Source organism: Condylura cristata, unplaced genomic scaffold (genome assembly GCF_000260355.1).
Source record: "Condylura cristata isolate star-nosed mole 26May11 unplaced genomic scaffold, ConCri1.0 scaffold00001, whole genome shotgun sequence".
Taxonomy (NCBI): Eukaryota; Metazoa; Chordata; class Mammalia; order Eulipotyphla; family Talpidae; genus Condylura; species Condylura cristata.
The window spans coordinates 16,282,782-16,297,685 of NW_004567102.1; the positions used below are offsets into that span (position 1 = coordinate 16,282,782).

Consider the following 14,904-nt stretch of genomic DNA (forward strand, 5'->3'; position numbering starts at 1 on the left):
CTATCTATCTATCTATCTATCTATCTATCTATCTATCTATCTATCTATCTATCTATCGATCTATCTATCTACCTATCTACCTATCTATATTTTAAAGTCCTCTGCTCCATTCAGATGTCTGTGTACACTGCTATGAAACACCTTCTTACCTGTCACTGAAATATCACTGCCTTTACTCTGCTCTTCGGAGTACTCATTCTTAAATATTGACTGGAGTCCCTTTGCCTTCAAAAAGACTTCCCAGGGGAGTCTCTTCTCTTCTGACCACTCAGTCCCTGTTTTTTTCTACTCTAATTTAATGTAATATACACTACTGTCCCATAAGCAATTTTGTATTCTGTGTCTCTTCCACTTTAATATCATTGCTGTTTCTTTTTTTTTTTTTTAACTCAAATACTCAATTTGATTTTTCTACCCTAGGTCAAGATGTTTAACAAATCAAAATTTGGTTTAAAATGGGCCATCATCTCCTTTGCCAAACGAACCCATAAAATACATCCTGTTAGTCACAGATATGCCCACTTTCCATTTTGCTGAAAAAAGGTGTTTAATGTTATAACAGTTTCTTCCCCACAGAGCAATGCCATAACTGCTGCCCTAAGAACAGTTGCAGACCAGAAGCTGTGGATGTGATATTATTAATGGTTAATGAAAATATAGCTATCTAACTATGTAGTCCTTGTAACACCTAGCAAAGTTCTAAGAAAAAAAGCATTGTGAAAAAACTACTTCAGGCCACATTAAAAACATAAGCTTAAGCTGACTTGTCCCATCAAGGATTCCCAAATTTCACAAGTTCCTGAAAATCTCTCTCCTCTGGAGTAGGAAGACTTAGGATATTAACTCTATCTAAGGACCCTGCACAGACAGCAAGAGAACATCTTGCTGTATCTGCACAGCAACAGCAATAACTCAGAGAAAACTGTGGTCTGGGTTTCCAGCATCTAGGTGGCTTTGCAGTCCTGTTTCACTTTTCCTCAAATATCAACACCTATGCTTCCCATTTGTAGATCCACGATTACGGTTACCATCCAACCTTTCCAAGAAATCTTTGTTTAAGGCAGGCGTGGGACAATAGACTCTGGCAGAGAATTATAGGTGCTTTGGTGTTGGGCATGGTATGTATCATACATTTGAAGAGATGTGAACTTATATCCAACATTACCTAAACCAATGTTACCTAAACCAATATTATCTCACTAATAACAACTTCAACCAAAATAAGAATTGCTTAGTTAAGGACTGTTTGAATCCCTGCTGTATTCCATGTGTCTGATTAATACTCGTGGATTCTGTAGCAACAGGGGTGAGGAGAGACTCTTGTTGTTCTGAGCAAAACACAACTAAAACAATAAATAAACAAAAAAATTAAAAGAACTGCTTGTAACATAATTGAACTTAAGTGAAACCATATGAGAAGAGGAGGAAACTATGAATAATCACAGCAGGAGTCTGTTGAAAGATAACTTAAAAAAATAAACAAAATACCTGCACAAATTTCCTTTATTTTGGCATTAACATTTTACCTAGTTTAGAGGAAATCTAGTATTTTTGAAAAAAAAATAATTACACACAACTTTTATTCCAAATTTTATTCTAGATATTTTTACAATCATGTATAAGGTGTTCATGTATATTCATCAACAACTTAATTTGTTAACTAAACTTTGGAAAGATCTTAATGGTAATAGCTGCCTTTGACCATGGTCATAGTGAGTCCAGAAGCTGCACTTCCCCCCCCCACCCCACCACTCCCAAGAATGATAGACATAGACTTCTGAACTCTACTAACACTGGAGCATTTTTTCCCTACTCCAGCTAGAAAAAACAAATTCGCCAGTGCTATGGAAATATGCAGAAGACAGTCAAACTGCATTGGACCATGCAAAGTACTGCTAAGTACTGAAGAAATCAAATAATACAATGCAAAATACTGAAGCAATCAATGAAGTTGACAGCGATGATGACAAAAATAGTTAACTCGGATGTTAATGGTTTGTCTGTGCAACCTCCTCTGGTCTTCACTTCAGGAAATCCACCTGAACATCTCTTGTGAAAACTATTTCCTCAGTTACCACACCCACTGAAGCAGTGAATGAGGGATCTAATCTACTTTGTTGGTGAGAATCCTTTCCTTGGTTTTTACTTTCAGTTTTACTAAGGTATAACTGACAAATAAACCTGTAAGATATTTAAAGTGTACAATCATGGTGATTTGTTATATGTTGCTGGATGTATAAACTAAAAAATTACATGTGGTATAAAATAAGATAATAAATAAGAAACATTGAGGAAGTTTCTCAAAAAACTTTCAAGTTTTCCTCATCTCAGTCAAAGCACACCTTACCCAGGTGCTCTGGTCAAACATTTTGTCTTTTACTCTCCATTTTAAGTAATTCATCAGCAGACCATGTTAACTCTGCCTCCACCATGTATTTAAGCACATCTTGGCTTCTTCATCACTATCACCCTCACTAACCATCAGCGTATGTCACCTGCAAGGCTGAAATGTTACCACGACAGCTGAACAGTCATTATTTCTACCTCCACCCATGTCCACTCAGCCATATAACAGAGACATTTTGTGGGGGTGGAGTGGGGAATGGGATCAAAAACGGGGTGGGGGGGGAGAGGGAAGTGCACGGAATTATGGTGATGGCACAGGAGTGAGTTGGTGATGGGAAACCCGCAGGGATTACAATTGAGATGGAAAAAAAAAATGTACAAAATGAAGTAAAATAAACTGTTATAAAAAAATCTAATTTAAAATAATAATGAACAACTATGTACCAGAGACATTTTATGGGGGTGGAATGGGATCAAAAATGGTGGGGGAGAGATAGACTGGACTACGGTAATGGCACCCAGGTGATTTGGTCATGTGAAGCCCACAGGGATTACAACTGAGATGGAAAAAGACACAAATTATATAAAAATAAACTATCACATTAAAAAAATTTTAATCTAATTTTAATTTTTCTTGACTTCTCTGAAATTTAAAAATCTAACATTTTTTGTTCACCAATATCTCCCAAATCAATTGAAGCAAATAATAAGAAATAACTTAATTTAGGGATAAATTGATATAAAGAAGAAAAATTTTTTTTTCAAATATCTTGCTAAGTTTATTTTGATTGGTAGCATGAGAAGTGAGTCTAAGTTTATAAAGTCTACACAAAACTTTTTTCTTCTTACAGTCTTATTCTAATGTGTTTCACAAAACGTCTACTATATGCAAATAAATTCAGATCTTTTAATTTTACCAATGAAAATTCATCAGGGGAGATAAATAAAATTTGCTTCATCACAGCAATAAAAAGCCTGAATAAGATGACCTTTAACATAAGGAAGATTATAGAACAATGTCTAAGGAAATGGTTTGAATAAGTTTACAGTTAAATTAATATTATATCACAATTTGCCAGCTTTGATAATATTTGATAATATGGTTAGAAAAGATGCTACCACCAGGGAACCTTCAGCAAAGCATGCATAGGAAATCTATTTTGCAAATTCTTTTGAGTTTAAAATTATTTACATTTTTAAAAGGTTAAAAGAAAGTTTATTCATAAAATGAGCATACTATAGTTACATATCACTCATATAAATTCTTTTTCACTTTATATTTTATTTTTTTCATTAGATCATCCTTCATTTGTGTACAATGTATGGTTTTCCCATGAAATTTCCCTCACCCACTCCCCCGTGCACCATCACCGTAGTCGTGGGTGCTCTCCCACCCCTGTTCTGGTCCTTCACCCTCCTCCTCCCCTACAGAATGTCTCTGATCCATAGTTGCCTGATTATTTTGATTTTTACTTCATTATAGTTACTTTTTTTCTGATTCCTTTTTTGTTTTCTCTACATTCCTCTTATAAGTTATTTAAAGTATTCATCAACAGGACAAAGAGACTTACTTTTTAATATTTGTATCATGTAGAACACAAGAAACCATGCTAAAAACTCAACTTAATGAACTTAGAGCTTTATAAACTGTAGTAATTTTTATTAACTCCTTTAGCATAAGTTTTCTTATCTATAAAATTCAGAAAATACCTAGCTTACAGTATTAAAAGGTTTAAATGAGATAATGTAGTAAAATATTTGGTAAGTTCCTGACATATAGTTAATCCACTTGATAACAACTCAATAGTTAATTACTATGGGTAGGTTTAATTAATAAAATTGAGTTTCTTTCAAAATAGCCTGTAGCTCAGATTCTGAAGTTTTTAACACATTCTTATAAGAAAAATCCATTTTCATGGTTCCTGTCCAATTCCAACTTACTAACCTGATAATAATTAAAGTTTCTTATTGAGCCTTATTTAAATTGCCCACGTTGCAAAACTTTGGGATACAAGGAATACACTTTAAACAGACAATGATCAAATCAGAAATTATCTTCTCCAAGTCTTAGCCCCTGCTGGTGGATAGCACTGCTCTGCATCTACGCAAACCAGAAACCAAGAAAGTACGGCCCCTCTGATGCATCTGGTGGGTTTTACCACCAGTCTCTAATCTGTCCACTTCTTTGTATTACTACTTTACCTCCCACCTGAATGTTATACTATCATGACTGGCCACCTAAGTGGTGTCCTAGATGCTTTTCTGAACGTCCTATTGTCTACATTATCCTTAGAATGATTTTTTAGACATAGCATTGTGAATATAAGTACTATCTCCTGCTTTAACTAATCCCTTAAAAACCCACAATAGGGACCCTCCCTGGTGGCACAGTGGGTTAAAGCACAGCACTAAGAAGTTAAAGCCACTTCTGTATGAGTTCGATCCCTGCCTGCCCAGCAGGTGACCCACATGATGTGTCAGACCTCTCCTGACCCAACCGCTGCTCTACTCAGCAGTGCACTTCATCAGTTGGCCTGTTCTGCTCCCCACTCTGACTCTGGTGAATTCTCTCACTGCCTCTGCACCTCTGGCCTATAATCCAGCTTGTATGCATAAATAAATTTTAAAAATCTTAAAAAAGAATTACATAATATTTACTTAAATTTTCTTCAAAATAATTTATGGTTTAGCTTTTTATTTTTAATTTTTTAAACTACAATTTATTTGAGAGTGAGCCTTAAATGAGAATCTATATATTTTTCAAAGCATTGAGCAATTATTCTAGCACAAGTTTTCAATTAAATTCAAATGCTAATTTATTCAAAGCCTAACTTGTAATATACCTGAGCCTGTTACTGGGTATTATCTCCCATTCTAGTGAAAATAACAATAAAGTGTTTTCTCATATTAAAGGTATATATGCTTTTTAAAATAACTGATTATATATGACTACCTTCATTTATTATCAGAAAAGATTTAGAATTAATGGGTCAGATTCCAAACGTGTGTGTGTGTGTGTGTACATAATTCTAATTTCATTTTATGCCTCTTACTAGTATTTTATAGCTTAGCTTTTATAGCTCCCTATGATTTTTCTTAGTTTATCCCTTGATAATTTAAATTGAAAATTTAAATAGGATTTTACATTATAATTTAAAATTTTATTGCTCACATATCAGAAAGCTATTTATTTATACATTTATTGAATACTAGTGATAGCTTTTCAAATGACTCTCTTGGGTTTTGTAGAACACAATATATAATCCACAAAAATTTTAGTTGGCATTACTTTAATAGCTACAATTTACACATTCTGTTCCTATTCAATGCATTGCCTGAAAACTTTAAAGATAATAGTCAATAATCTCTGTAATACACAATAAATTTTAGTATGTTTTCCCATAAAATAGAAAGCTGTTTGTTGGGAAAGGATTTTTAATTATTTGTTTTGAATAATAAGTTAAAGCAGTGATTCTCAACTAATGGCTAAGCAACCCTAGTAAGGAGCACTGACTTAAAAGGAATTATCCCTATAATATTATTTAGTGTTTATTCCAGTTGAGCTTCTGTCTTGTGTTAAATTTATCATATTTTTAATTTTATATCTATTACTTAGATAAATTACATTTATGGATTATTTTATCTTGAATGATCCTTCTCTACTTCAACAGGTTATACCCAAGTGTGATTTTTTCTATTAATTTATTGAATTTTATTCATTATTTTACTTAGGATTTTTATATTTTATTTACACTATAATATTCTTTAGGTTTTATTGAGTTATCTTTAGCAGCTGTTTAAAAATATTTTATATTTGCTTCCTAAAATTAATTGGAAAACTGCATATTTTTCTTTGCTATGGATTAGATTATATAGCATGAAAAGTGTCTGTTACTTGAATACTTGAAAGAATATGTCACATATTTACTTGAGCCAATGTAGTATTGGAGATAAATCTTTAATAATTTTACATTTTTGTTATTATGCGTTTTTTTTCAGTTTTATTCTCTTAAGCCAACTAAACTTCATTTTCTTATATATAATCTATTTCTCAGTTTCAAAAATGGCACTATGTACATAAGTATTTTTATTTTTACAGTTTAAATCTTTTCAACATTTTCCATTTGAATTCTCATTTCTGATTTTAGATTGTTTTCTTTGTATGCTTGAAGTTATTAGAGATTAAATCAGTTTCTCTTTTAAATAAATTAAGATTACTTTCCTACTTTCTCATTCATCAACTCCTGCCTTTAATTTGCACAAATTGATATGAGTAGCTTTACTGGTCAGAGCTTTAAAATTAGTCACAAGAACAGTAAAAATAATATGTAACATATGGCCCTCCTGGTGGTGCAATGGGTTAGGGTGCAGCACTGCAAGCTGGTTACCGCCACTTCAGTGCCAAGTTCGAACCCACCTCAGAGATCATGCAATCCACTTGCGCAGCAGACCTCTCCTATCTCACCCACTGCCCCTGTCAGCAATGTACTTCATCCATCTGCCTGTTCTGCTCCTTACTCTGACTATGGTGAATCCTCTCACTGTCCCTGCACCTCTGGCCTATACCCTTTGCATAAATAAATCTTAAAAAATAATAATATATAGCATATAAAACATCTTTTTATAACTGGTAGATTTATTCTTACTTTCTCACTTTTGTTGTCTATTTTTTTTAGATTCATTACTTTTTATTTTTCTTCACTATCTATACTACTTATTTCACTACTTATGGTTTCTTTCGTTCTCTTTTCTAATAATCTGAAAGGTACATATGCTACTTTAGAGTCTGCTAGAACAAATTAACTCATATTTACTTCCTAAGGCCCTCAAGTCCAACTCCAGTTTCCTATGATGATAATCCCAGTTTTTAAGCCCAGCTGGTGATTTGGGAATCATGACCTGTGATGGTTATTTTTATAACCGTCGAGGCTCAACTAGACATCCACATTCAGTTATTCAAACACTAAGTTTAACTGTGAAAATATTTTGCAAACACAACTAATATCTACAATCATTTGACATTACATGGAAGATATTGCCCTCAATAATGTGGGTGGGTCTCATCAATCGGTTGGCAGACCTTAAAAGCAAATTTTAAGTTCTCTATAGAAGTTCTGCCTCAAGCACTACCATATCACACTACGCTGAAGACTTTGTAATCTGTTAGCCAGATTGTGAATATACCAGACCTCAGAAGTATGTAAGCCAATTCCTTGGAAAAAAAAATACTATACACACACACACACAGTACGATATATCATCAATATGATATATGCACATATGTGTGGACATATGTATATATGTACATAGTTCTGTATATGTATACATGTACATCTGTGTATATGTGTGTATAATATATGGATATATTATACACATTAGTTATATATAATTTACACACAGGACCCTAACTAAAATATTGTCTTTTATAATGTTACATAGTAATAATAGAATATACTACTGTTTCAAATTTCATGTGGTTTCTTTTACAGGAAAAGTTAAATTTATCTAATTTCAATAAACTTGTCTATAATATATTCAACTTATTTTAATGCTTTTATACTGATAGCCTTAATACATGTACATATATTTATACTTTGTATACCACTGTTTTATTCTTGAATTTTATTCTTATTCATGTATTTTGCATTCAGTTTGCTCTAACACTTGAACATTTCTGCATTTTTTTAATTTTACAAAGCAAAAAATATCTTCTGTTTGTTTTCACATGATGCACAATTCTGTGGACACAATATTTTTTTCTGTAAATATTCATGGATCTAGCACCACTCTCAACTTATATTTAACATAGTAGAAAATTCTAAGGTATTAAGGTTTAGTTCTCTTCTGTTTTTCTATTACTTTTTTCACTACTTTTTCTTGTACAGTAGGCATATGAAGCAATAAGTCTTCTTGATGTTAATCTGTTCAAATTAAATGTACCTCCACATAGGTTTGTTTCTTGTATTTTAGTTGTAATATTTCATTATTCTTTCCTTAGTAGTTCTGGCATCATATTCAAATGAATAATAACTTACAAAAATTTTCTATATCCTGTTCTCTATTTCTAATACCTCCTTTTCTGCAATTTTGAGCTATCAATTTTGGCTTCTGCATACAGGTACACAGTTTGTTCTTCATATTATGTATTCATTTTGACACAATGGTATATCTGTTTAAGCAGTCAACGCATAGTAACTTCTACTATTGCATTTAAATTCCACAAGATTCTTCATATGCGTCAACACTTTCCTACTTTATTTCTGTCTACCTCATTACCAACTACCATTTTAATTCAGACTGTTGTGGACTCACCTCATACTTCACCTATTATCTTACAGAATTTATAACTTTTAATGGCAGCAAACATGCATTATCTAAAACTTACTCCTCAGTAAAAATAAATATCCTGCCTTGCCTGATTTGTTTTTGATAACTTCATTTTATGTTATTACATATTTTTTAAATCATCTTAATTCATTATTTTTAATTTATTCATCCTTGAATTGTGATTCTAAATCTAAATTTTTTTCATATCTTATTAATACCTTAAGTTGAAGCAAACTGAACCAAACAGCATAACCCTAACTCTTTCTCAGTCCTTACTTCTCGTTTCCTGAAGCGATATCAGCTCCAAGGTGTGTCCAGGACTTTTTAGGATAAGCACTGTGAAGCTGGACTTTTCCATAAACACCTGAAAATAAAAGGAGCAACAGTTGGATAGGAAAATCTTTCACAGAAGTTAATTCAACATAGCAAAACTCTTAAGAGAGGTTATTGTGCACAGAAACTGTACGTGAAGTTTTTTCACATAGCCATGGAAGTTATTCTCTAAAAATCTATCCAGAAATGAACACTGTACTATATCAAGTCATCCAAAAACTGGGAAATAGACCTCGTTAACAGGTAACTAGTTAGATTTCTACCATCAGCTGATTCCAAAGTGTGTGCAATTCTATTGGTTGTTAACTGGTTTTATGTTATACTTTTTTCCAAAATACAAAAGATTATTTTATTTCCTATGAAAAGAGATTGGTGCTATTAGCTTTGTTTTCACTAGTTAAAACTCATAGTTTATTTTAATATAGATTTCTAGATCTTTAGGTCCTTTGTTTCAAAATATAATTTATTTCAGACTCATAAATTAAACCCTTACTTGGGTATGCTTGATGCAGTCCACTTTTATTCCTTCAGGCTTTTTACTCTTACATTTTTACTAATATTTTATTATCACATGGAGAACAATTCCTCAAAATCTACTGATCTATAAATGTTTTGAAAATGAACTCAAGCATCTAAAAAGTATAATCATGCATCCTTAATTCATGTGTATTTACTTGTAGATATATATATATGCATATGTAAATATTTTCATATACATATTTAATATATATTTAAATAGAAGTTCTAATATTTTCTCCCTGTACCTACATGCGTTGTCTGTATATCCCTGGCATCCACCCTATTTTTTACAAATAAATAATCTTGAAATCTAAAGATTTCACTATTTTTAACAGAAAACATATGAATAAAGGAAGTAAGTGCAAATAATGAGAAGATAATATGCCTTTGATTTTCATCAAATTTAACCAAAAAATCTTAGTTAGGTACAACCTAACAAACTGTTTATCAACATCTATAATATTCTCCATATTCTCAGAAAAATCAGAAGATAATAAAATTAAACTCGTAATTACTGAAAATATAAAAACTACTCTTACTTTCAGGATCCATCCTTGAATCCATCTGTCATAATCATAGATATACTGCAAAGTTTCATACAACTTTATCATCAAAAATTTCATTCTTTTTCACTATTGGTTATGTAAACTTCACTATTGGTTAAGTAAGCTAGGCAGGAGAAACACATGAAGCAACTTAGAGAAATTTCCAACAAAGATTGTAACAAAACACAGTTCATTTCCTTAAATTTGAATTAGCCAGAAAATTCAATTGACCAGAATAGCAGATCTCTTGATCATTCCCAATCTTCAGAGCTTTACTGTAAAATACACCATTTCTTAGTTGTTTAAAGGAAATAATAATACTTACAGAGATTAAAGTATGTTGTTTACTAATGATATCACAAAAATTTAAGTATGCAATGATACACATATTTCATTCCTTATTCAATTTAATATCAGGGACAACTTCAAAAGAACTAGTTTGATTTTGTTTCTGGAGTCTGAAGTCTGGATAGCTAAACTTGTATACCCCTCTCATGCACAGAGGATTGAACTAATCCATGTGGCACTCCATAAAGCACAGTAGACATATGATCCATCTAGTCCATAACTTGAAATAATTAAATAATTCTTGAATCTCATATTCTCAAAATGATAAAATAATAACATATATGAAAAACTATTTGGAAACAATAAAGCACTATCACAGTCCTATATGTTAATGGTTATACAATACAAAGCTAGGTTATCAAACTTTATATACCCTTACATGATTATTTTCCCTTTACTGAATCACTGAGGTCTTATCAAAGTAGTTATTCATATAGAAAAAAAATGAGAAATATTAGAAATGTGATAAACAGATTCACACATACACATACACACACATGTATATATGTTATTGGGTTATTGTGTGTCTTTTACATCATGGTTATCCAAGACTAGTCCCAGTTTCTATGTATCTAGGTAGACCAGTTTTAAAATAGGACATGGTATTGTGGCAGTATCAAAAACTGTCAACTGTCGATGTTCCTTAGCAATCTACAGACCTATCAGTTTTCAAATATATGTATATACACATTTTATAACCACACAGTATTGGTAGTTGATAACATGGACTCTGAGTCCAGACTTTGGTATCTGGTCAATCTTCATATAAACCTAGTTCGGACTTTATAAAGCCATTTGGCTGTCTGGGTCTTGCTCATCATCTGAGTTTAAGTTTGACATCTGTAGAAATGAATACTGTTACCAGAAGAATAAGTGATATAATAAGTAAGAATTGTCTAGATGAGTACCTTCAATTCAGTAGCTATTTTATAAATGGTATTTATCACACACACCTCGTTTAAAAAAAAAAAGAAGAAACCTACGTTATACTCTTACCAATTGTCCCTGGATCAATGTGAATTCCATTGAAACGGTCACAGAAAACTCCCTCTGAGGCTCTAAGGATAATCCGAAGCTTTTGTTCTTTTTCTAAGGGATTTTCTAAAGTACCTGTTTACAAAGAAGAGTATATAGTCTCAATTAATTTGAAATTAAAATAGAAAGGGGGAAACTATAATGTAATTTCAAGAATGCAAAGTAGATGTTAGAGAGTAGCTATGTGGAGAAGAGCCAATAGTTGTGAATATGTAATGAAGAAAGGGGGCAATGAGGATTGCTAAATTTCCCTGCCGAAGACTGAGTTACCATTTAGTAAGTAGTTACAGTTCTCCATTACTGCAGAATATTATACTGAGCTGCTAAGATTTAATCTGGTCATATGACTAGTTTGGGTTAATGAAATTTGAGTAGAGTGATAGTATTGCCCCTTGATTAAGATGTTCTCACCAGATCACTTGCAATGATGTTCTTGCTCATGGAAGTTATCCTAATGAAGAGATACATATGGAACATACAATCTGGAACCAAATCCATCGGAGTTTAGCATAAGTATTTTTATTGTAAATCACTAAGATCTGGATATTATATGTTAAATATTACAGCAAAACCTGACTGATACACTATAACTTGATCCCCAAAATTGATATACTTATATTTTAGCATTTTATCATCACAACGAACCTAGGTAGTGTGATTCTTATTGCAAATCTAAATGTTCATCCATAACAATGTTTATAGGTAAAGAGACTTGTTCACATTTATCCAAAATTATTGATAGAATTCAGAGTCTGAATTTGAAAAATTATCAGTTCATGCTGTGTTTTAGTCAACAAGTAATACATTATTTTTAAGCCTAATTTCTCTTAACAGTATAAGACACAACCCACTCAAGTAAGAATACTTAGACAACAGTTGGAGATTATTTCTGACCTCTCTCTGTTGACATGAACCCATTGTTGGAATATGGGAATCATTTGATATTTTGCTGAAATAATATCAATGAATATGCACCCAATGAAGATTGGTCTCTTCAGGAAATATGTCTTACAATACCAAAAATATATAAAGAATTAGGTTTTCAAGAAGCAACTAGTGTAATGTACTTATTATTTATTTATTTAAAAGAATTAGGGTGTAGCCCAGAGGTACAGGAGGTGAAAGGATTCACTGGAGACAAAGTGGGAGCAGAACAGACAGATCAACTGAAATACACTACTGAGGGGAGCAGCGAGCAAGACAGGAGAGGTCTGTTACACCATTTGAGTCAGCTCCAGGCCAATGATCAAACTCAGGCTGTGGCAGCAATAGTGCTGAGACTTAACCCCCAGGCCACCAGGGGAGCTCAAGAAGTAACTAAAGATAGTTTACAAACTATCTATTAGATCAAGCAGGTTCACAAAAACATCTGCTACCAAACAAGAACTTCCAGCTTAGAAATTCCTGAAAAAAATAACCACAAATCAGGCTGCCAACTATAGTCTGAAACATATAGTAAACTTAAAATTGCCCCATTGTCATCTTAAGTAGTCTTTCAGGGGACATAAAGTCATTACCCTAGCTGCTACTCCATATGTACCTGGTTAGCCAAAGGTTTAGTTAACCTTGCAATTTACAAATGTATAGCCTTTTATATAAACTATGTCATGATAGTCTAATCTTCATAATCATTATACTAGGACTGTTGAAAATAGATAAACCTGTTGAGAGATAGGTAAACCTGCCTTGGGTCATATAGTAGTAAATGTGCAAGCGAGGATTAGAGGCTACAGCCTGAGTATTCTGGTCAGAAAGGAAGATGCAGTAGCACTTGATACAGATGCTGCCAATCTCAGCTGAGGCACTGATATGTCCTCTCAGCCAAAACAAAGAAGTGCTAGGCAGAAAAGGGGAACAGGGACAGAGGACAATGTTAAGAAAATGTGTGGGGCATGGCTCTTGTCTTGTGGTTATAAGTCTGTCCAGTAAGCCATTTTCCAATTGTGATTTCATTTATAGTTCAGAGGGTAGTTTAGATTCTTGGGGGAAGGGAGAGGAATGGTCTTGCATTAAACAGATACCAGAGAGAAAAAAGTAGGACAGTTTTTGCCCTAGAGAAATGTATGCTGAGTCCCACAAAACGAGTTCAGCGTTCCTCTAAAATCAGAGATTAAATCAATTATGCAACCCAAAACTGCAGCACATGTGGGCTTCCACAGAAAGTCTGGGCAAAATTAGCCAGCCTTCCGTGATCTTCTGGTATCTAAAATGACCACAGTTTGGATTCCTTTTTGAGATGTGGAAGAAGGGAAAGATGTAGGATAGGGATGAATTAGAAAGAAGACAAGAGCAACCTAAGAGAAGGAAATATCTGCTATTGCAACACTTAACTTCAGGGCACCTGAAATTGTACAGGCTGCTGAGTGGAAAGACTGAGCTTCTCATCTTATTCTCAAATTTAGTAGTCAGAGGAAAAGGTGCTCTCACCAGCATGCTCTTTGTCCCAGAGAAGGGGCTCTCAGAATGATGCAGTTCTCTCTGGTTTTCCCTTTTAAAGCTGCTTCAAGCTGCTCAAAGCTGTAGTAAAAGGCATTTTCAACATGAATGGATTTAGATCCTCACAGCAGAGGGGAAATCACATTCATGGTGCTACAAAGACATGCCAGGTGTTTTCACATACGTGATTTCATCTTATTCTCACAAGCCTATGATGGATATTATGGAGGTTCTTGTGAGGAAATTGAGACAAAGAGAGGTTAACTAACTTGTGGGAAATTACACAGCTAATAAGTTATGACGCTGGGCTTAGGCTTAATAAGTACCATCCTAAGACATGTGGGTATAGAGCAATAGGAAAGAGGTAAGGGAAGTTGCCATTACTAAGTACAATGGTGGGCAATGGAGGGGAAACAGAATATGTTCCAGATGCTAAAATCACCTGAGGAGATGGAAGAAAATAAGTTCTGGTATACGAAAGATAACCGTTATAATAACTTCAGGAATATGGTACAAATGGATTTCATGAAATTCAAAGGTACGAAAAAGAGAAAAGGACCTTATTTTTATTATCTAAACCTCTGATAGAATAGAGTATGAATGTAGTTTACACATAAGCCCACTTTCTCAACATGACTCCTCACACCTTGTGATTAAGCCAGCCACACTGAACTACCTACCGCTCCCTTCACATTCTCTTCCGTGCACATGAGACTCTGATGTTAATATCCCTCACATCCATACTATCTAGTCACACCTCAAAACTGGCTACACTGCAATTTATTTCTAAAACTCTCTCTTATCTTAGACTAGATGTCTGTTTTTGTTCAAAAATCACCCAGACTCCTAAATGAATCGTGTGGAAAGTGGATAGAAATGAAAGCCAAAGTTTGTAACTGCAGTGTTATCTATTTATGATAGAATTTTTTGGTTTTAATTTTTTGAGGTAACATTGGTTTACAATACTAGGTATGAATCAAAGGTAAAGGGTCGTCTCTCTTCAGATGTATATCAC

General features: G+C 33.3%; 1 protein-coding gene across 1 annotated transcript in view; it reads right to left on the reverse strand.

The window, feature by feature from the left end:
• PKHD1 (polycystic kidney and hepatic disease 1 (autosomal recessive)) overlaps nt 1–14,904 on the reverse strand; it is a 401,857-nt gene that overhangs the window by 119,053 nt on the left and 267,900 nt on the right. The window contains exons 53-54 of the mRNA XM_004674033.1: nt 11,415–11,528; nt 8,950–9,037 (exon numbers count right to left, since the gene is read on the reverse strand). Of these exons, the coding sequence (XP_004674090.1) occupies nt 8,950–9,037; nt 11,415–11,528 (202 nt within the window). The remainder of the gene's footprint in view (nt 1–8,949; nt 9,038–11,414; nt 11,529–14,904) is intronic.